General features: G+C 36.9%; 1 protein-coding gene across 1 annotated transcript; it reads right to left on the reverse strand.

Moving 5' to 3' along the window:
- avl9 (AVL9 homolog (S. cerevisiase)) lies at nt 1-24,613 on the reverse strand. The gene is made up of 16 exons (XM_066722408.1): nt 24,395-24,613; nt 17,710-17,830; nt 15,832-15,917; nt 15,489-15,560; nt 14,651-14,740; nt 13,793-13,859; nt 12,865-12,905; nt 12,228-12,266; nt 12,029-12,098; nt 11,302-11,828; nt 10,170-10,304; nt 9,695-9,914; nt 9,415-9,532; nt 9,065-9,118; nt 3,491-3,579; nt 1-2,969 (listed from the first exon to the last, which is right to left on the reverse strand). The coding sequence occupies exons 1-16, from the start codon at nt 24,476-24,478 to the stop codon at nt 2,845-2,847; spliced, it is 1,938 nt and encodes a 645-aa protein (XP_066578505.1). The 5' UTR covers nt 24,479-24,613; the 3' UTR covers nt 1-2,844.

The following is a 24,613-nucleotide window of genomic DNA, read 5'->3' on the forward strand; positions in this document are numbered from 1 at the left end:
TATAGTAGATCTCTTTTAATATAATGTGCAGTGCAACATAGCATTTCTATTTTCTTAAAGACTAAAAGGAACGGTCAGGAAGTACAGTTTTTTGTGTGAACTCAAGACATTTCATCTTAAAATACATTCATAGGTTAAAATACCAGAATACAGGATTGGACCATAACATTGTTTTTGTTTTTAAAGAAAAAGTATAAATTCTGATATTTCAAACAACAACAGCAATAAAGAAAATAAACGGAAAAAAGGAAACTGACATTCTGATCACAAGAGAAACAAAACAATGAATTATATAGATGTAAAAAATGATATTAATTCTCTTAAACATATTGACAGGTACAGGATCTGAGGGCCCCACACATTTGACATTTAGGATTTATATAGAAATAAAGGTAATCGTTTCATTTTTACAGTTACATACTAAAGCTGACATCAAACAGCATGCCAATTTTGTTAGAAGTGTCCGAATGTTAGGTTTAAATAAGTCAATATCAAATATAAACTATAAGTGATAGAGGAGAAGGCTTTAAAATACGTGTATACAGATCAAATATACAGAAGAAAATCTATTCTCTATGTGCAGACATATATTTCAGCTGATATTTCATTAAACTTTGTTCTATAGTGTTGTCAGAAAAATTACAGTGATTCTGTACAAGTTGAGATGACCCCCCCAAAAGAACAATAATACATAAATAAATGATTACAGTATTCCACACTACCCTTCGGGATGTATTTTTGATTTCGTATTTTTTGCGTAAAATGCTATGCCTTCACGGCTGACTGAAATTTTAGTACTGATACAGAACATGCCTCGAGAAGAAAGGATTACATTTGAACCAACAGTAAAAACATGGAAAATAAAGCCCAAATGCTCTCTTTTGTCACCTATATTGAACACTTCAGGAACTATACAGCTTTTAATTCAAGTCTCTCCTATCTCATTCAGTTTTTGATATATACACTATTTGAACAACCTTAGCTTCAACAATTTAACGTCTTTAGTGGTCTTTTAAACTGGACTGCTGAGAAAGACTGTATTGTTCAGATTCTGAATTGACGCGGTCAGTAGTATTTTACCTGTGAGTTATAGGTGCAGCAAGTGTGGTTCAGCTGAGCTTACGTATCTGTATTATTTGTATTACAGTTTCTATTACATTGTCACCTACAGTCCACAATTTAGAAGTCAATACCCCTCCTGTTACTGTACTGTCAATTTGTCCTGGGGTAAGGGAAGTAATATTATTTATTTATTAGCCTGTACAGTTTCTTCCTAGATCACAGTCTGAGGCAAATTTGCAATTTTCTCACAAAGAAACGTGACAGAAATGGATGACTTACAATGCCATTTGTGTGAGAGCCACCACCATTGCATGTTGTATCTATAGGAGCGGGTGAGTTGGGAGTGAGATTGGTGGTTGAGTAGCACAGCAAAATCCCTCGTTATATGGGATAGAACCTGTTTTCTCTATAAACCTCCTGATAGCCCTCTAAATTGATATCAAAGCCAGATATGTAATAAGAGAGCATTATAATACCTGCGACATGTAAGATTCCAGCTCTTTACATGCATACATACTTCTTTGTTAGGGGTTTTACACTTGATAATAATTAAACCACAAGATGTGAAAATTATTTCTACACAGCTGCTTCAGGTATATACCACATTAAATAGTGAATCTCCAGTCATATTCTGGTCTGGAGTTTCTTTTAAATTTCATTTTCGAGCTGAATCAGATGTTTGGTTCCCTGAAACAACACACCATTATCATTCCTTTGTCTTTGCTTGGTTCAGCAAAGTCAGGATGAATGAAAATCAAAAGGTGAAGCGTAGGATATTGAAATACTGAAACAAGCCACCTCATCATCACAGTACTGCATCAAAATTCTCAGCGATTCCAACACTTATAAAAATAAAACATTAAAACTGATACAGGCCAGGCTCTCCAGTGCAGTGTTTGGAGTACATTTAAAAAAATAATATTACAATAAATTGAAAAAGACAATTTCATCATTCCAGCACTGCAGTTGCAAATATGGCCCAACGCACTCTGAGAAACTAAAATCTCTGTAAATGTGCTGTTCTTTCCAAAATGCGTTAAAATTCTTAATTTCATACTTTACATTTACATCAACAGAGTAAACGATGCACACGTGCAAAAGATGCTTCTGTTCTTTAAAGATTATACAGCATGTACATTTACAGCATCTTCTTGTACTCAAGTCATTTACATGTTACACGATTCAGAATCAGTGCTTTTTCAAACATATATTTAATGGTTTCTTTATTTATATGTCTTGTCCATTGATTTAAAAAGCAGCCATCTACAAGTTACCACTTAATGCACCACACAAACCACGATGCTTGTGGATTTCCTAATGTTATCTGTTTCATATACTAAGCGTGCACTGAATTAAAACAAATAGTAAACACATTTCAAGCTACATTTACTGTTGTAAATGCAGAATTTGTGTGTGTGTGTGTGTGTGTGTGTGTACGTGTGAGAGAGATTCTCCTGAAGAATACAAAAAGGTGCATTTTCAGAGTGACAGAAGTCTGGAAATTCTTATGAATAGGACAGCAGCACACAGACAGGATTCTGTCACACAAGTCAGATCTGTAGCTTAGCCTTAAGCGTACATTACGGTTTCCCCTTCTTGCTCTGTCAATCAAATCAGCAGTAATTTGAGAAATGGCAAAGGGATGCCTCGTGGAGTGTTTAAATCCTGTATGTAATCCCTCATGATTTTGGTCCTGCCACTGGGAGTACAACTGACCTGGAATGTACGTTGGAAAGACGGGCAGGCCTGTTATTTCGGATCAGGGTTGTTTCTAGAGTAGAGTCACTGTTTACCAGCCTGCTGTTCGGGGAAACCCGGGGTTGCCACTGCAGCAGGTTGAGCGAAGGTGGAAAACCAGGACGACATGGCCGACTTTGCGCTGGTTAGGGCTCCTCCAACTGACTGGCCTGCAACAGTGGAACAGAGTGGATTAGGAATGGTTATATTCATCATATAAGCCATGTTTAGACCATCTTGTTCATTTCATTATCTGTGGCGGAGTTATCCGAGTATATCATCACGACTCTCCTTGAATGCTCCCTGCAACTAAACACCCATTATTATTGTTATGACTTGGTGATTTAAAGCCACTGTAATATGGTAGATATTACATTTTTCATTACCATTTTCCTGGGAGGTTTTAGTGGCATATGCGATTGTAAGTGTCTAAAGTGATCATCTGTGAGTGTTTTGCATTTTATTTCAGTTTTGCGACAACGTTCTCCTCCAGTAAAGCTTATTGCAATGGAAGGAGATTTAAGTCATGCAAACCTGAAAAAAAAGATTTGGATGGAAGTGAAGTGAAGTGAAGATCAGAGTATATTACATCATATAAAACTGGATCCACCAGAATACAGTAAATGGGAAGTGCTGATATACACACACCTAACACCTTGGAATCAAACATTATGTTTAGGAGTTTCCTTACCTACTGCCTTCCCGGTCTGTACTACACTGCGGCTGGTGGTCATCACAGCATTGCCAATCTTCTTTCCACGCTCACTATTCTGGACAGAGCTGAAAGACAAGCAAGCACAGGAATAATCTCACAACTGCCTCTGTTTAAGAGTTAACTGTATTCTCTTTTTATTTTATTATGCTTTTCTTCATTTTGTTTTATTTTAAACTATCTGTTACCAAATTAGAAGGCAATTAGACAAAACATAGCTTCTTTCCAAATCTACCTGGATTACAGTGTGGTGTTCACCATTGTGCAACACCTTATTTCTCAATTTTGCCCTTGAGGAAGCCTGAGTTGTAAATTTAGTAAAAGAAATATTTGCTAGAAGGAAAAACTAACTTGGCAGGATAAACAGCAGAGAATTACTAAGAACTTACTCAACAGGGAGTGAACTAAGTGAGAAAATAGATTAGAGGGAAAACAACATAAAAAGTAAAAAAAAAAAAAAGTTTTTTCATAAATACATTATTTTAATTCCACATGAAATCCAAAACTAAGCTCTCCGTTCAAAAGTAAATGTAAAGATAATAATATATTTGTCCATTAGTAAATGCCTTAAAAAGTAATTGATAAAAATATCAGTTTCACATAACAGTTATAGGTAAGTGATTAATAAAAAGGAGACATTAAAGCTTGTACAGGTCACAGTAGGCTGAGGTTTGAAATTTAAAAAAGTCTGACCCATGCTGGGAAGAGTTAAAGTGCTGATGTAAGACATTCCAGTCACAGAGAAATGTCACACATTTCTTCAAGCACAACATAGCAAAGTGAAGTCTGAACAACTCCTCTCTTTTGTTCTTTGTCAGTCTGAAGTATCAGATAAAATGGAGGACAACAACAATACTTTAGACAGGTTTAAGTATTCTTTTTTAGTGTCAATATTCTTTGATATAATCAAAAAATCTGAAAATTATACACAACTAAATACTACTAATAAAACTATAGTAGTAATCATAACAATAATATCACCATTTTTGCTTGATTGTATTTGACCAATTACAAAAAAACATCCTCCCATTATGGTATTGTTCTTCTTACAAAAACAATAGAAATTACCAATATAACCGTGTAACAAAAGGTATTTTTCCAGCACCAGCATCTAAAATGGAATAGTAAAACAGTTAAAGATCTCCATCCTAATTCTTCTTTTTCATCCCTAAAGCTGACTTTTTGTCCTGCTGTGTCAATGTGCCCAGATGATTTTTAAGAGGAAATGCATGTGAAATACAGCCTGGAAACAGGGAACAGTTACCAAGGTAACCGCTACTGAGACACTGAAGAAAGTTCTAGCCGTCGAAGGCGAGTAAAAACAATCAACGCAACGGACAGCCTTCCAAGATTTTCCCTTTACTAATTAGCTGCAGAAGAAATCGCCTACTGATCCTAAGATGTCTTTCAAGTACGAAATGTCAGTGCATTAACCTTAACCAAAACAAAAGATTTGGCACACACAACCCTAACCGTAGCAAACTTTGGCTTAATTTCGGTTGTGTGTCATAGGGACATTTAAAAACACAGACAATAAATTCTTCTAAAAATTATTTGCAAATATTGAATATTGATTCCTGATATGCCCAAATATGAATGATAAAATCTCTATAGAAAATACCAAAATGTGTGCTCACTGAAATGAATTCCTTTAAGCAAGACATGTTTTAGTTCAAAGAGAAGGTTAGTAAATGCATATCATACATCAGTCTTTCTTTAAAAATCGATTTTTTTATCAATTATGATTTTATAGAGATTAAGAAAGAAGTGATACCAAAAATGATCATTCAAATAATATAGAAGCCAGGGTACATAATAAATAAATAAATAAATACATACAGAAATAAATAAATCTGTACATAGCATTTTTATCACACCTGATTTGAATTGAATTTAACGTGGATTTTGGCAGTTTAATTACAACTTTACAGAACTAAACATGATTTCACAAACTTCACCACATGATTGGTCTCACGGGTTTGAAAATCACTCGAACATGACTATGGCTATAGGAACTTTACAGAGAGAACTGTGCATTGGGTTTACAATACAATTACTCTGCATGACCTGTAAGACCCAAATACACAGCATTCATATTTCAATTCAATCTGCACTTCATTTGAGTTAACTGCAGGTCCAGATACAGAAGGTTGTGAATGTGTGATACTTAATATTGTAAATGTACTTCACTGGGTGACAGAAAATCTGGCATTTTACCCCTTCAGCAACAGAAACATTAGTAAGGGGTAACTTCACAAATAGGTCAAGCTTGTAGTAGTAAATGCTAGCGATCTTGGTGGGGGTTGAATTAAATCCCATATTCGCATCTTGAAATGGTAGAAAAACACACTGGAAGAGTGGGTAAACAAGTGTAACAGTGGCGGCATTGAAAGCGTCTGCTGTAAACTTAATTGAAGTAGATCCCACGGTCCTTCAACAGATTCTTAAGCCTTCTTTTCCGTTTTTATTTAAAATGCGAGTGCAGCACCAAAGTGTTTCAGTCTGGCATTGCCAGCAAATACTCTCAGCATGACCCAAATAAACATTTCAGCTGCTCAGTGTAAAAACAGATAAACCCTCGGGTGAAATCGACACTTTAGAGATGTCAATTATGTGTTTTTGCTTTGTTTTATCCCATCTAGGATTGGTCTGCATTTAAAAACAATTGGTATGAAAGCACACACAAAGTGAAGTGTTTTATAAAATTAATGCCAAATTCCTGTTAATAAGGCTGAACATGATTAAAAAAAAAAAAAAAAAGAGTAGAAAACTGGATTGATCGATCAAGGTGTGTCCACTAACAGCCAGAACAGAAAGTAAAAACAAAACTAAACGGAAAAACATTAAACTACAAGTGTCTTTTACGTTTCATGAAGGGGCATCATGAGTCATGACTGAGGTCCTAAGATGTGGGGAAATCCAAACAGAGTAGTTATATTCCTCCTTCCAGGAGATGAGCAGATTATGTTACAGTATAGGGTGTCTTATGGTGATCAAAACTCTGACTTTAAAAAGTCCTACAACACACGGTGACAATGTCAGGGAGTTCTACAATGCTCGAGTCTGTGGTCCACACAGGACAACTGCTGCTCAGGATAATTTGAGCACAAGTGCAACACTGTGTTTTTATGTGTACCAAGAAGGTTCCAGAAAACCTCAGTGACACCTTTATGATTTAATTAGTGGCTTTTATTGGGTTTCCTTCTGGTAATCTTTATTTTTCATTATTTTTTTGTCATTAATTAAAAAAAACGTATTTTGTATCCCTATAATACACATTTGTTGAAATATTACTTATTTTTATTTAGTTAGTTACTGATTATTCTATTTAACAGTTAACTATGAATGCCTGTGGACATGCAATAACCAGTTCTGAATGACTGTGAAAAGTAAATATGTGTCTTTATTATATAAATAAATACATTTACATATATGTTATGGGAAGAGGTATGTGCTTGTCTTTTTACCATAAACCTTTCAACAGTTAAGCACAGATCACAACGCATAGGCCAGAAAGTATGTAGCGTGTAACTGTAGAAGACACATTTGTGAACCAGCAATTTAACACGGGCCATATTGCATTTCCTACAGCCCTCATAGAACAAACGCCTGTCTTTGCAGATCAGTTCTTTACAGACAATTGAAACCCTACTGTAATTAAGGTTGGAGAAAAACAAAGTAAGAATGCTGTTGTTTTAGCTACAGGCTTTTCTAATTGTAGGAGTGTAAGAACTCTTTAGATGTCAGGGAGGTAATGCTGGAGGGCAGGAAACTCCTTGGTCCTGTGGCATGCTGTGTTAATGGGAAATCTTCAGCATACTGATGAAGACTGATGGGCGGGAACATGGTTCCACAGTAGTAAGAAATTAATTGATTCAGGTAATAAACTATCAATTTTTTTTTAAAGCAGATTATTAAATGTATTGCCTCTGCTGAGTGCAGACTTTTTTAACTTCAAACATATTAGTAATATTAGAAATATCTTTGGGAGACTTTCAAAAAGCAGTGAATCGACAACTTTTTCATTGTCTTATTTTGTTCTGGATAATGTACTTTTTTACTGCCTGTATCCCCTCTATTTTGCAGCATGACATTGTACTTTGTCATACGGCTGTATTTTATATAATGCTTCACATGCATCAATGTAAATAATTGGCAGTGAATGGACTACAGCTATAGAACATCTATGTCATATGTAATACTCCTCCTCTGACAGTCATCACAGTTCAGACACATACCTTGTTTATATGCATTCTGAAAAATGTGTTCACATGAAAGTGGAATATAATATCACCAGATAATTCACAGTTTTCATGTAACCCACAACACTGCCCATGAATGTAACATAGAAAATAAGTACAAGTACAGGAAATGGCATGATTACGATTTGTGGTTCAAATTAAATAATGTTATGCATACACTGTTTGAAGTGGAGTAAAAAATGCTGACTAATAATAATAATAATATATATCCAAGGTGGGACATGGTAGCACCATCATAATACAGAGGAAGTCTTAAGCATTTCCACAAAATTGTTGTATTCAACTCTTAATTTAATTGAATTGAAGGTAATGAGGACACAGGTCAAGAAAATACAATACAAACTAAAAATATGTAACAATTATAATCAGCACTCAGTAAGGGGGGCTCCTGTGCTTTGTAAAAAACAATACTATTATCCTTACATGTAACACAAGCTGTAAAACAATCAAAAAATAAGATGGACTAATTTTTTAACAAGAAACTTACAAAGCACTGATGCAAGAGATGAAATATGTGCAAGAATGAGTTCCAACTGTAACCACACGATGTCAGTAGCTGTGTGGAATATATTTGGGCAGCTGCCATTCCTGGTTAAGTGCTGCTTAAACCACACATGCAACTGAAACTATCTGGGAGATTAGTGGAGCACTTCAGAACGTCAGTAATGTTTCCTTTGCTTGCCGTTCTCAAGTAAGGACATAATGTGTCTCAAAGCCAATTTCTAGACAAAATGCATGTCTTTTAACTATAGAAGTAGGCCTGAGGTCTTGGTAGGTCATGGTAATTGGACAAATTGTGATTTTTTGTATTGATTTTTTCCTATTCTTACACTGAAAATTACTTAATTTGTAAAATGTACATGCTGTTAGAGATATTTAACCCTTTAAGTGTATAAATTCTGTCTGCATTTAGATCAGACCCATATCTTTCAGCACCTACATCTGGACAGCCATTTGATTTATCCACCCAGAGAGACGACTGCACGGACGTCAAAGACTCGACTCCTTACCAAGCCGACTGGCAGTTCTCAGAATTGTTCACGGTGTCAGACATTTCAATGAACCTATGAACAGATCTACACGGCTTTCTGCTCTTGGGTAGAAACCTTAATTTAACCCAAATGCCGTTAAATTAGTATAGCAAGGAAAACTTAATCTTAATCCCACCAAACACAAAAACAAAATACACATACACAGACCCACTGTATTAGTTTTGATCCATATTTCATTGATACATACGTTAAATTAATATATTACAGAACCAGTCATATAAACAAACAAATATACTTACTGTGAGAATCTTAGTTTTACATCTGCTACACTGTACTGTCCTTGGAATGGGTGGCTACAATAGAGCACAGACATGGAATGCAATTACTACATTAGACAAAAAAGTAACTAAAAACAATAACCATAATATTTAATCACATGCCACAAATGTTTAGCAATTTAGGATTAAATTACATTCTACATACTCTCCATCTGTTTAAGATTCAAATCTGGAAACTTGTAAGATCATTCAAACAAAACTAATTCTTAATGCTCTAAAGGGTCCACATAAGGGACAGAACCCCCTTCTAGAAGTACTACATTATTACTGGTTAGGCTTCATCCTTCCAGCAGCCACGCAATGAAACATACCCAGGCGTGATCTCAGACAGAGCCGGGTGTTTGTTGCTGTGCCACACTCTGTAATTGTGAGAGATCTTCCAGGCGGAAACAAACGGAGTGCCATAGTCTGCAAGCATCTTCTCGTTATCTGCGCAAACAACAAAAACAGACGGATTTCTGAACCATCTCTTTGCGAGTCAGTTTGATGGGACACTTAATAACACCAGACGCATGGTTTGTTCTGAATTTCTGGCCACACTGCTTGTTCAGGATGGGGAACGCGTAATGGTGCCCAATCATCAGGACTTACCTTGCTGTAAGGTGGTGGACAGAAGTGAATGGATGTAGAGCCCAAACTGAGCCCTGATCCACTCGTCGCCCCCCTCCCAGCCCGTGCCGTCCAGAAATACATCCTCCCGATTCTCAGTGACATGTTTGACAAGATAGTCCGCGAAGCGCAGGTCTGCTGTGGTCAAGCTCAGGAGCTTCCTCAGTTCAGGGTCCTGTACGTGGATACGGCCCTCCTCCACCTGAAAAACAAGGCATACGGCTCACCACTAAGGGGAAAGAAAAGCGTAACGGTGCCGGTGAAAAGCAGGCCAGCCTGCCGTGGTTGCAATGGCTTGTGTGTAAGAGTCTGGGCTCTTCTTTTTTTTTATATTGCATTCAACCCTTCAACAGGGATAAAACGCCCTGCTCACACTGCTATCAATCAACTCAATCAAACTCATCTTCAAAATTGGAAAAGATCACAAACATCATTTGCACAGTGGAGTCAGACTCACATCAACAATGGCATCACTCAGGTGCCTTTGTTGGCGGAACAGGATGTTTGTCGCTCCTGCCACGAAGCCCCGCACAGTGACGTCAGACAGCAAGTGGTGCTGCTGCAGGGCCATGTAGGGCAGGCAAAGATAGCCCTGGCAACAAATGGAAGAGAGGCATCCTTACTCCCAAATGAAAGGCTGCAGAGTAACTTACAGGTATTCATTTTTAAAGTCATTCGGCAGTATGTGGTCTGCTACTAAACTGCAGTCTCTGTGCTGATACTAAGTTAGGTAAAGAAGGGAGAATGTCATTTCTAAAATGGGTGAATAGTTCACAGTACAAATAGTGTCTTATAAATACATTTATGCCACACTTATGGCACTTCATAATTCTATAGCCAGGCCTATTGTATTTAATTGTGTTACTACATTATCTGTGAATAAATTAAGCAGATAATGTTTGTTTATTTATATATATATTTGTGATATTAGTAATTAGTTACATATCTAGAATAAGTTAAAACAAATCAGTTTTAACATGCCTGTGCCAATAATGCACCAGCAGCTACTGGCAATTATAACAGCTTGGGCTTAGATATTTCATAATGCCTGCAAGTTTTAGTACTGCCTCCAGGAAAAGCAAACAACAATTATACAGACACTTGGTTCATTTTAATATTTCCTCTGACTTAAGAATTCCTTATGTACTTATTACTATTTACTTTTAAGTACATCCTTGTTATGTATTAGAGGGAAATTTCTAAAGGAAAGTATTTTTATTAGACTACATCAAAAACTTGGACCTTGGCGTAAGTCTCATGTTTCAGGATTGTAAAACAATGATGAAGATCAGTTAGGAGAGCTTTGAAATTTGTAGGAATGCGAGACATCTGAAAAAAAAACAGCCAAGGCTATTAATATTGCATATTCTGATTCCTTTTCTTATGACCTTCAACATCTGCTTTCTTTACAAGAAACTGATCTGATTTACAAAAGTGATTTGGGTAAAATTTGTGCAAGAGCTTGTGACATTAGTTTTTATAATAAAATACATCACAATTCAAGGCATGAGAGGCACCAAAATTAAAAATCTAAATCAAAAGGTCTCTAAAAGTGTTGTGTCTGGTAATGTGCATTGTACAAATAGTACCTTAGTGAAAATGGCCAAAGGCAATCCAAACTGGTCTTCTTCCAGCCCCGAGACCAGCCCTGGGGTGAGGACTGTCTGCCCGGTGTTGGGCTGTGGCTGGACAGTGATGGGGAGGCCTGGGTCAGTGTCGAAGGTTTCAGGGAGCTCCACAGTGTCTTTCAGTTCCTCGTCTTTGGGCACACCTTCCTCCAGGACGCTAGGGTCCAGAGTTTCCCAGTCACTCTCAGAGGAGTCTGGAGACGTGCGCGACGGGGGCTTCAAGTGATGGTTGTCTTCGCTCTGTGACAATTCCTCCTTCTTGGAAAAATGCAGACTGGCCTGTTGTGGCTTGCTGCTGTTGCTCAGGCCCTCCCCAGGGGCCTCCTTAGGTTCTCCTTCACATTCGTGGCTGGAGTTGGAAATGTCCGAAACGGAGACGGAAACATATTCGTCCGAGCCGGCAACGCCTTCCACGAGACTGACTTCTTCAGATGTACTTCTCTTTGGTCTGTAGTGTGAAGAGTCTGCCAGCCCATGCTCAATCATTCCTACGAAACAAAAGACATGACTGACACTTGCACTTCTGCAGCTAACCTCTACTAACCATGGAAGTGATAGTCTGAGGGTAATATTAATATTATTAATATTATTATTAATAATAATAATAATAATAATAATAATAGGCATTCTGGTCATTTTCATTGTTCAGATAGTTTCTTGATGCTTATTAAATATTTTTTCAGCTTACCAGGAAAAAGTGATAAAACAGTCATCAGGGCTCCAACCAGTCTGTTGACTGGTGACACATAAAACAGAACCTAAATGCAATCAACAGCAGAGTCAGCCATGGATTGGTCTGCATGGGTCAATTAATATGAATATTGTCAAATGTGAACTAGTTCGCCATTGGATTCATATTCAAATTCTTATTACGAATTGTATCTTACCTTTTTCTCTAGCAGAATTAGTTTAAACAGAATAAGGACCTGTAGGCAGAAATATGAAAGTTTTATTTCAAGGAACATTCATAACATAATATGAACAGTCACAAGAAGATAATTAATAATAATAATAATAATAATAATAATAATAATAATAATAGTAGATCATTTATTCCATAATTAAAGGTTTTCGAGGGTTGTTTTCATCCTCCTTTGTTTATGTTTTTAAACTTCCTTTTACGTGTCCAGGAACAACTTAAATATTTATAGCATCTTTATTTTCAAGTAACTAAATACATTTACTAAAGTGAGAATAAGAACCATCCTGGACATATAACCCAAACACACAGGAAAGTCCTCACATTACCATGCACCTGAAGACTAGGGGATACTTTTAAAAACCAGTAAAGTACAATTTGGAAAATATTTTCAATATTGGTTTCAATCCAAAGTAAAGAGAGGACTCACAATCCACTGTAACTCAGGCTATGATATAAATAAAAAACAGGGGTTTATTCCAATATGAAAAAAATGAAAACATTAAAAAATATGAAATTGAAACTCACCAAGGTATTATTACACTGTATAACAGCCTACATATACAGTATATTAGTATAATACTAATTATGAAAGGGTATTTTACCTTGTGTCGAAACTGAAGTATCAGGTCTCTAGGAGACAAACCTAAATAATAATAAAATAAAAAACATGTAAAATGTGAACAACATGCAATAATATAGATTAATAACCATTTGGCAAACAATGTTAATAGATTTTTCTTTTCTGGGTGGTATTAAAACTATAATTATCTTTTCCTCATAAACAGAGTGTGAGTAGTCTGTTCAATACATATTTTACCTCTTCATGAATTCACAAAAGTGTGGATAATACAAGTGAATCCATAGAGGACTTATAAGAGTCAAATCAATTTGGGAAATGCTTGACATCGCCCAGTGCATTTCTTTTGGCTTCTTATTCTCTATTCAATGTAGACCACATCAATTATGCAGGTCTGAGATGCTGAAGGGCAACAGGCCTGAGAACTGCAAGCAGCACAATTAGGGAACACCTGACACTGCCGGACACAAGACAATGCAACAGCGTTCATTCCAACAAGGAGACAGATGAATTACTGATGTTCAACTAAAAACACTGTAGGAATCCTCCCTGGTGGTGAAAGTCTACATCGGTAATACAAGTGTAACTCTGTATAGCTTGCTTGCTTGCTTGCTTATGTATGTATGTATGTATTTATTTATTTATTAATTATTTTGTTTGTAATCAACATTCCATGGGTACCCACAGCTGCACCTTAAAACATGTAAAGCATAAATGGTAGATTTTTAGTAACAAACTAGTTTAACAACTTCCTGCTTTAATATTAAGGCTATTAATGCTACTTTGAAGAGGTGACAAAAGTAGGCAGTGATTTTATCGATTTCACTGCCCCAGCAAGCAACGAAATAGCTGTTGAAAGGTACAAAAAGGTGAAAGTAATTGTGGATATCGACCGTATTTTGTCCTGTAAGTTCCAAAGGGAACCATGTTAGTGTCAAATACATTCAACTTACCAAGATACACCTGGGATCCCTCCAAAGCTGATCCTCCCAGAGAACCATTCATGTGTTCATAAAGTTCCTGCCATGAAACAAGACAGTTTACAATTTAAAAAAATAACAATGCAGATGTGACAGGGATGCACAAGAGTTCCCTCTCTGAGCGTAAGGATACAGCAGTAAGAATTCTGATTTACAGTGATGTCATTATGCACACAACAAATAAAAACAGGTTGCTTTAATACGTGATACACCAAGACATTTCTAAATTCTCTTCTGATCCTTCGTGCTAAACCAGCCAATCAGGTTGGTACAGTGGTACAGCATCCTTTAATCATTAATGCTATTTATATTTCAGTCATTACACAGAGATTTAAGAGAACATCATTTATAATAAAAACAAGGATGGGGTCAATGGGAGTGCAATCGTACTTAATGGATGAAAGTCTCAGAGGCAATTAATCAGTTGTTAATAAGTTAAACCTAGTTCTCCACAGAATGTGATCTTATTTAATTTTGTAGTGAATTGCATTGATAAATTACCGCTTATCTATGATTTACTAATGTAAACAGATGGTATCCAACTACTTTTAAAAGTACGACTATCTCGAGGCTCAGCATGATTGAAGATACACTACAGAGAACTACTGCAAGTAACATTTGAGATACACAAAAACAAAAATACATTAAAAAAAGGTTAAAAACTTCAAGACCTCAGTGTTAAAATCAAATAATAAACTCGCTTTAAGTTTATCAAAATCATTTTTTACACAGTAATCTGTCATTAAAATGTTTGATTAGCGTCGTAAAATGTTTGATCCCTGACATGACTGCAAAAACCAAACCAACGAAAATGACCATGATGGCACTAACCTTCAGAATAGATATCTGTGAAAAATCCTTTTCTTCAAAGTAGGCATGGGTGATGAGTTGCAGCTTTGCTTGCAGCAGTCCATATAATGGCTAGAGAAAAGAGAAGGCAAATGAATGTGTGCCTGCATGGTGTTACAATGTCTAAAATACATCCATGTTCTGGGATTTTATTTTTCAGGAACTATATTGATATGTAACTTCTTTGCCAATTAATTCAAAATATTCTGCCAATGGTAGGTATAAAGTGCTCATTACTAAATATTTACACTTTGAATGTCATGGATGCTGTGGAATGCTCATACCCTTAAATGTGCCTTTTTAACTTTCCTTTGTTTTTGAAAAAGTGTAATTTAAAGACAATCACCTTTGAACAGTCTCTTGAAAGGCTACTGTACATGTGACCATTTTGTATAATTTACCTTGCAAAATAGATATTTAAATAGAAAAAACAAGGGAGAAACAATTATAGTAGAAATCTCTCAGAGGTAGGCCTCATTCTTCACTCCAGGCCTTGACTAATAGAAAAGCCTTACACAATTATATTTTGTAAGTTGGCCTGGATAAGGGCGTCTGCAAATAAATAAATAATATTACTATTATTATTATTATTATTATTAATAATACAATTGATCGCTTTTTATTTCCTTATGCTGGGACATCAATGTACCTGCCATTGCAATACACTGGTAAGCATTTTTCTAATTTACCTACTTTTGTAAAGCTACTTCAGCCTGGGAGGATGACAGTTAATATTGCCTGAATATCCATTTCACCCAGTGATTCTCTTCAGAAACAAACCAAACCAACAATAACACAATGCGTAACTTTTTTGGCTTACCACTCTGCTAAGAACACACACGCTCTTTTGAACCGTTTCTCTGGTGACATCTGCCTGTCGGACTTTCAGTGCCTATACAATTGGAAATAAACTCTTTAAAAACATATTGGAAGTGACTGAAAAGCACTTAAGTAGACTGTAATAGTTAATTATACATTGACATGTTGTTTTATTGATCATATATTAAAATATAATAAATTGTTTTGCTTAAGAAGACCAGCATGTCTGTGCAACCCAAACAATCATTATTGATTAATAAGGTTATAGGTAAATAGGTTAATAATATATTTTTTATAAAAAGGTACACAGTACTGAAAAAATACAACTTGGAGAAGGAATGTACCTTAGCTTCTATCTGTCGATAGCAGGACACCCCGTACACACATTTCCCATCACCATTCCGAGGGGGTAAGTGAAAGTAAACTGTGTCTGAAATAAAATTAAAATACATTCAGTTTGAATCAAGCTGGCAGTTTATCTTTGACATTTTCAGACTTAATTAATTCCGCCTTTTTGAAATACTGCTCTCAACTAAGTTTGGTTTTCTGAAGGAAATAGTGGTCAAGTTATCAAGATGTGTGGCTTATGTACATGAACTGCATTAGGCCTATATTACATCTTCAAAAGAATGATAACCTTTTACATTTCACTAATGACAAATCAGCTGAAAGGTTTTAATACTTTCTATACCAAACTTGGATCTAAGAGTTGTGTAAAGCACAAATGTATTGTCAAGATCTCAGTACAGTTTTAGGAAGTTAATATAGTTAATTTTGGCCAAGTGATATATTTAGTGAGGTAAAGCTTGTGGTATGATAAACTGGGGTATAGATGTGGATGTGAAAAAAAAAACATTAAAATATTGAAAAAGGGATTCTAAATATTGCAGGGATTCTCAATTCTCTCTTATTCTGAAATTAGGTCTACATTAATTCAGTGTTTCAGGAAACTAAAACAGAATAAAGAGGTGATCAGAATATGATAATATATGGAACTCAGAGTAAAGTGAATGAATAAAGTCAGTCTATGATCAAACTGTCAAATTTCAGACCTTGAAGTAAGCCAGACTTCTGAAGTCTTTTCTTACCAAATCCTGTCTAAGATATTTCTTTAAATAGCAGAATTCATTAAAACTGGTGATTAGTGCTTACATCTATAATGACCAACCCTAAAGTATAATGAATACAGTCAAACATTTATAACAAGTAATTGCATCTTGAAGTGCTCTTAGGTGTTTAATGCTTCTTAGTTAGCAAAAAACATATGCTGTGATAACCACTGACAGTTCACAAACACTAATAAATGCAAGAAGACCTGGAAGGATTTCCATGCACAAACAACATAAAGAAGCCTTAGGGCTCAGTGTGGCCAAGGGGCTTCTAAACATTCATACCTGCATTTTGGACATGAGAGACCCCATAAGGGCCTTATTCTATTTTTATTCTACATTTTGAGATACAGAGGTTAAAATAATTTAAAAAGAATAGATATGTTTGTTAATTAGATACATTTGTATCCTAACAAATGCAGCATAATAAACTCACTGAACTATAGCAATTGCAAAACTCTCAACAAGTTTAGCAACTAAATGTTTTTACAAAGCTTTGTGAGTCAGTGGTAATGCATACTAATGTATTAAGTCTATTCGTTGATTGGAGGAATGGAAATTCTTAAACTAATCCCACTTCTTGAGTGTAAAACAGGAAGATTAAACTGTGCTACACGATGTAGGGTGGTCAGTGTACGTAGAATGGGTTTGCTTGTAACTTCCGTGTTACTGGACAAACATCATTCTTCACACATTGAATAGTACAGGGCATTAACTCAGATAGGGGGAAAATAACTACTTTTTTTCTGGTGTTTAAAAACTCAACAAGGGGAGACTCCAGACCAGACTTCTAAACAAGTTAGAATAAATTAATCAGACAATTATTATGGAATTATTTTACCATGAACTGCATAGCTATTTGTCTTCATTTGGATGGCAGAATTCAGTTCAGAACTCAATGCATCATAATTGCTGTGTATAAAATACATACAATGACACATAGCCTAATGAACCTCTACAGCAATGTTATTAATAATTCACTAATAATTCATTCAATTCAAAAGTTCTGTCACAAGAGACGTCACACTCAGGTTTAAAAACAGCACAATCTTAATAAAGATTAATGGTATTAAAACAGCAGAGTCCTTAACTATCTGTGCTACAAATCCATACCTTCTTGGTAATTGTGGGCGCCATCAGGCAAAGCTAAGAAGGGCAGATACTTCCACTCGTCTGGTAAACTGTTGCTATCATGACCTTCCTCTGGGATCAGCGGCGGATAGGAGAACTCAACCTGTGGAACCAAGACATTCATATTTTAAATAGTTAAAGGTATGCAGCTCTTATGTTTTTGATACATGTTTGTTTCTTTAACAAAAAAAGAAATAGTTCATAAAACATGTTCCATGGTTAGTTACAATTTACAAGCTGTAATTACTAAAACAATTGTCAGTGTTTCCTACTCCATTATTCTGGAGCAGTGGTACACCACTGCTGAATCTACACCGCCACTGCAAAACAATTTTAGATTTTGGCTGAGTAGCAAGTGTGCAGTCTGAGTTTAACTCAGTGTTATCGTCGGCATTTCCTTTACAAACATGTGGGCTTGCTAGGCAATCCAGGTTCGATGTGCAGTGCTCACAACCCTGCTAACACACAGAGTTGTAGCAACGTAAATTAGCAATGTTGTGGCAACATTGTGTGTTAGTAGGGAAGCCGCCCCAACCTCCTACTACTAGGCGTGAGCTACTACTATGGACAAACAAGAGTGACTTGTGCCACTTTACTCTGTGGTATATCAGTCGTTACCAGATAGCAAGCTGAGGCGAAAAGTAAAAGAACAAGGTAGCTATCCACCTACTGTAGGATTTATCTTGAAAACCCTTTCTATACTGTATATTATGAATGAGACATTGATTCATCCATTGTTTTCCTTGTTGCAAAGCTAATGAACGGCACAAGTAAGCTTGACAAAATGATTCAGTTGTTCAAGCGAAAGCATCACTCAATCTTATAGCTACCGGTATCTAACGTTACGCAATTTTACAGATGAGTTTGCTATGGATAGTTACTTTGGATTAGGGATGTGCATGACAAATATTTTCGCTATCAATAATTCCACAGCTGTTCTCCTCAACTATTCGAATAGTTGCCCGCCACCCATTCAAAATGAGTCATACATTAAATGTGAAATAATGCAATTTGACAATTTTTGCAATTGCAAAAAGTTGTGAACTTTATTTTTAAATACTTACCTAACACAACAAATGTGTTAAATAAACATCAGGCTATGTAAAAAATACCTTCCTATTAGAAGACATACGGAAATTGCATAATATAATAACAGCAGCATAAGCACCTGCCAACTCTCACGCATCTCATGTCAGACTCTTGTATTACTGTTTCCTGATATTGTCACAACTTTTATACCACAATTTCAAATTAACTATAAAGGTTGTGACTATTTGTCTGTAACCGACCCACCAAAATGTTTTTCTTTTTACATTTGTATTAATTACATTTTCATTCAATAATAATAGTTTAGCAATGTGAGCTGCAACGAAAATGTGTCACATGTCAATGTTTTCTGGTCATAACAGCAAAATACAAAATGTATTAGACCATCTATCTAATTTATACAATCTAATTAACTAAACAATTTACTTTACCACGTTTCCAAACCACACTCAACATATAGACTCAGACTGCCTGTCTATGTTCAGAAACTTCTCTGTGCAGTCGCATTCCAACGAATAAAAAATAAATGGGTCTGTAGGATCAGGGGTCACTGCCATGGTAATGCACAGAGGCCGCACAGGTTGCTTGATTGCCCGCGCCATATATTGTGAAAGTAGATATACGGCCTCACTCCTAGATGCACTAGTAGAGTAGCCGGCCTTGCTATTGTAAGCGGAGGGCGTAAGAGTTAACCTCTGGAGCCCCACTTTGTATATGCTGATTACAGCTCCTGGTAGAGCGTGACTGCGGTTCTCGCTGCTGGACAGCCCAGATTGGCCCCAAGGGGCCTCTGTGGCTCCTGTCTGAAGTTGTGTTGCCGAGGCCCCTAGCAGTACACCTCGGGGCAGGCTCCCTTATCAGCTCGCTCCCTCCTCCCTTGCAACAGTTTTGTTATACAGTAACCCCTCCCTTTTATCAACATTTACAAGTGGATAAGCTAGAATACAAATTCATCATTGCACACAAACTAAACATTCTACTCTTGATTTGTCACACTAAAGAAAAAATAAAGCTAAACTGACTTCCCTATATGTCAAAAAGTCACCAGAGGTGACCTTCTGACAGCTGTTCTACATGCATGCCCCCAAACCCCCCTAGAACAATCGGTTCCCCCACTACAAACACACAATCCTGTAGGAAACACTGAATTGTTACAACAATGTTTACACAAATAATTATAACTACCATTTATTATGAAAGCAAAACATCTTTTTGTACTTCAAGAACAGATGGCCAAATACATTTTTAATAGGCCTAGGTAATGCGGTATTTGAAGTTTGCTCAGCATCTGTTTCTTATATGTTCCAAATAAAATGTTTAACTGTCCTCTTTTGCTTGTCTGCATGAGCAGTTTGTACTGCAAACTGACAAACATTGATTTGTATTAGATCATAGTATACTAATGATGCAGACAGAAAACTGTCTTACTTTCAATCCCATTTGCACCTAATGAATCCTTGACAGACTCTTGTCACAATATGGGCGTCCCAAACAACATTCAGAACTGTTTAACATCACTGTTTAACATCACAACTCAATACTATAATGTATTATTCCAATGGATGGTAGCATATGTTTAGTATTTCAATGTGTCAGTGTCTTTTAGATGTTTGCTCACTTCAAAATATCTCTAAAACAGAGATTGTATGGTACTATCCTTTCTGGAGTCTAAGGGCAGGTGTAAAACCAGAGATATGCATCATACACAGTGATTTCTCAATTTCTATTGAATCATATGCAATTTAAGGCACTGAAGTGAAGAAATCTTAGCCAATGCCTGCCTTTTCCCACCCCCTTGCACACAGCACAACAAAATTAAAGACTGTCATAATACTTCTCATACATACTGGAACCAGGATGTTTTCCAATCCCTTATCCCTACACCCCATGTTGAGTACTCTCAATAGATATCCATATGAAACAAGAGCTGTACTTAATTTGTAAAGCCACTGCCTTTCTGAGTTCAGACACCTGCTGCTTAGGTGAAGGACTGATCCACTCCACTTTTGAAATGAAGCACCGCAGCCCACAATGAAACCTACCTCCAAGCTGCCCGCCATATGACTCCAGCTAATTTCTTCATTTTAACTGCACACACTTAATGGCTGGCTGCCTTTGAAGTTGGCAGATGGAGGGCAGGTAAGAAACACACTGGAGAATAAACTTCTCTTCTAATATGCAGGAAGAGGTCACGGGCCCCCTATCAGATAACTGGAAATACCTTTTCTTAGATGAACACAATTACAGCCCCTGTAAACAAAGAAGTCTCTTTCTAAAGCTACTTACTAAATTTGAAGCATCCAATTTTAAATTCTAAAGCAACACTCAATTCCTTCTCTTTTTAATAAGAGAAAATGTATGTCCATGGAGTGGCAGACCCACGTTTTCACAACTCAATTACACTTAACTCTTCGTCTTCTAACATCTTCACAGTTTAGTCTCTAGGTGAATCTGTATTAAAAACACTAAAAATACTGGTAAATGATGATAGTTTAACAATAGAATTGCACTAAATGGATCACTGAAGAACACTATAGAGTTATACAAACTATAGAGTTACTAGGTTTTAGCAGATCATCATTATTAGAGTAGTGTTTGTTGGATTGAATAATTAGTACTCTGGTCCTGTTCTGGTAATAAAGGTAAACATTTAAATAAAAGCTATGCCATAAATTCATAATTCATATAAATAATTAGGAGCTCAATACATAGTAAGGCTACAGAGAATAAATCACACATGTTTCCTGTCTGTAAACATTTGTAACTTTACAGGACTGTAAACAACAAGATAATGCCAAGCAACTCACACTGAATAAAACGATATGCATTTCCTGTTCTCTGGGACATCTGCACCAGCCATGTTCCACTGCTTTTAATTCACATATTAGTAATTCAGCAACAAAGCCTTGAAGGAAAAAGAGTGTTGTTTGTGATCTCTGTACTAAAGGAGCTGAGACTGCAATTTGTAAACTCTGCATACTAATGTAATTCAACACAGTTGTAGCCAGGGGCACTTCTGTCAAACAACATGCCTATGTTAGGGGGAACTACATTCCTACATTCCAATTTTAGTCATTTTATTCCAAAAGGAATACCCATGTTTATTACCTACTATGTATTATGTGAACTGCAGAATGACTCAGCCAATCAGAAATAAAAGCAGAAAGGATCAGAATTCACTTTGTGCACATCTCTTTACCTCACTCTCACAATCTCACAATTAGAGTTCCAACAATCACAGCTATATTGTCCTGTTGTCCACATTCAAAAGCACAACCAATCAGAGCAGCCCATCAGCTTGTATCCAGTCACAGCAGTCCCTCAGAAGAACCCTGCTCACTTCTTCGGCTTCATTAGGCTGTGGATGCATCACTGTTTTCCTGAAGTCAATCCTTGAAGAATTAAAGGGGCACTGCTGATATCGATCCCCTCAATGTCTGTAAGGAGTCTGTGAAATATGTGACGATCACTAGATAGCGTGGGAGAACAGGTTCTGGTGACTGAGGCAAGGCTGTTCCCAGACAAAGTTGAAGCTGAATGAAGACACCCGAGATGTCACATGTGGCTACAGTTGTTGGCGTCAGGGTCTTACTTGAGGTTCTGTCTCAAGGGCTGCATGTGGTTTAGGCCTGCATGGTTAAGAAGACTGGGTGTGCAAATGTGAAAGGCCGTGTTAATAAAGGCTGCATTTTCATGTGAGCTTCTAAATGGGCAAAATGTTGTGCTTTAAGTGAAAAATGTAAATGGGTCAAGCAGAAATACAACCACTGTGTTACAAGTATTTGCCATTTCTGGATTCTGTAGTTCAAGATTTGAGCTGTACATGTTTCTGAGTTATTTGCCACATTTATTTCAATTCGCAATATCACACACAAAGATGGTTATCTATAATGCTGGAAGGAAATACTGTGCAGTCTAACACTCCCACGATTTCAGAGGATGGATCCTTAACATTTGTATAATATTCTTGTATAAACATTTTGGTGTATCTGTGAAACAGCAAGATAAATAACTCAGTGTTATGAAGCCTTTGACTACATTCACAATAGACAGGTGTCTGCAGCTTCAAAAATGCTAAAAGCATGAGTGGCATTAAAAAACAGAAGCTAAACCATGCGAGATTGCTTCTTGTGTACAAAGAGCCTGCAGTTTCATTTACAGATAGTGTATTCAGAAAGACAACTCTCATGCAAAGCATTGTCTTCCTTTTCTAATTGGAGTATACAAAGCCTGCTTTCAACACTATCATGTTTTCAAAGACTGAAAGCTCTACCCTTTGCAAATGTTTTGCTAACCAGTTATAGATTAGTAATCTTTAATCTAAAACTTTGGTTAAGCATAGTATAGACTAATTTTTGAAGCTGTATCATAACATAGGCCTACATGAGGTATGAAATATATTCCTAAGAAGCATTACCCCACCAAAAATAAATGTGCTGTACAAAGGGGATATATTATTAATAATAAAAGAGACACAAGTCTCACTGCTCTTGTACATCAACATTACAAAAGTCAAAGCTGAATATGATTATCTTGTTAACATGCACCTTCAGTATGGATCTGGCCTTGCACATTATAGAGGAAAAACTTCAACATGCTTTATTTTCCTGTTGCACTTCAGTAATAACTGGTAGCATGTTCTACTTTTCCCACACTGGATCAGAAAAAAACTAAAATCTTTGGTGACATATTCACCGTCCAGGAAATGAAGGACAATAAGGAGTGAATTTAATAAACAGCTGCTGACTTTGCCCAAAATGCAATCTAAAGTGATTTACAGAATATAGGAAACTGAAAATCAACAACACTTAGGATAAAACAATACCTTTACATCTCACTGTAAGAATGGAGGACAAAGAAGTGCCTTGCACAGCTGAACACACACTTGCACAGGCTTGAACCACCAATGTTGCACGGCAGACACAAAACAAGATTATGATGTTTTGATTGTCATTGATATAATCTCTCTATCAAAGATGACCTACAGCAGTGCCAGTGTTGCCAGTGTCCTTTTGCTCATGAATTAATTCCCTTTATCTGATTAATGTACAGAACATGAATAAGTCATAAGACATACATACAAGTCTAAAGGCTTCCTATTCCCTGAGTAACATACAACGTATCGCCATGACAGACATTTACAAATATGAATTGTTAAACACAACATATTGTGGTGTTTTCATTAGCCTGCCATAAAACTTGCATAACAAGACACGCTGTACACCCAGTCCCTGCAGGCACAATGTACAAATGTGCTGTCACTGGGTCGCTTATTATGAATGCCCGTCTCTTTTGTATTTTCTGTGCAGCTACAGTCACCCTAAGGCGGAATGGTTGTGTACAGCCCAGCAGCGTCCCACACCCCCTTTGCAAACACTGTGATGATGCATCTCTGTCCGCTGACACTGACTCAAGTCCTCGCAAATTGTCATCTCCATACTGCAGCAAAAACAAGCAAAGCAAAGCAAAGCAAATCTCCCGGTTGTCTCTGGCGATCAGCAGGTGTGACCACATCGCTTCGTGCGGGCGGCGCGTCCTGCGGCCGGTGTGAAGCTCTGGCCGCGCTAAACAGGTGACAGCGGAGCAACGCTTATTTATTTACAGTCGCCTTGGGTCTTACCTGACAGCCTTTCTTGTGATGAAACCCGACGACCACGATGTGCAGCACAGGTCCTCTGAGTTCCTCTTTCCCATGAGACTCCATGGAGCCTGCTATGCGAGCGGTTTTGGTTTGCCGTTATGAGAATGAATGTACTCCCTGTCGCTGGGGGCCCGCACTGATGGCCGCCTCTCGGTCACACAGCGCAGCCTCGCTTCCGCTTCGCCTCTCCGGTGACGT

The sequence above is a fragment of the Amia ocellicauda genome, chromosome 2 (assembly GCF_036373705.1).
Source record: "Amia ocellicauda isolate fAmiCal2 chromosome 2, fAmiCal2.hap1, whole genome shotgun sequence".
Lineage (NCBI taxonomy): Eukaryota > Metazoa > Chordata > Actinopteri > Amiiformes > Amiidae > Amia > Amia ocellicauda.

Bases quoted from the DNA above. Each gene is read 5' to 3' on its own strand.
- avl9 (XM_066722408.1), bottom strand. From the start codon at position 24,478: ATGGAGTCTCATGGGAAAGAGGAACTCAGAGGACCTGTGCTGCACATC. The intron at 9,915-10,169 runs GTGAGTCTGACT...CTTGTTTTTCAG, and splicing joins TGAGTGATGCCATTGTTGAT to GTGGAGGAGGGCCGTATCCA. The intron at 3,580-9,064 runs GTAAGTATATTT...CTTGTCTTTCAG, and splicing joins GTAAAACTAAGATTCTCACA to CTCTGTCCAGAATAGTGAGC.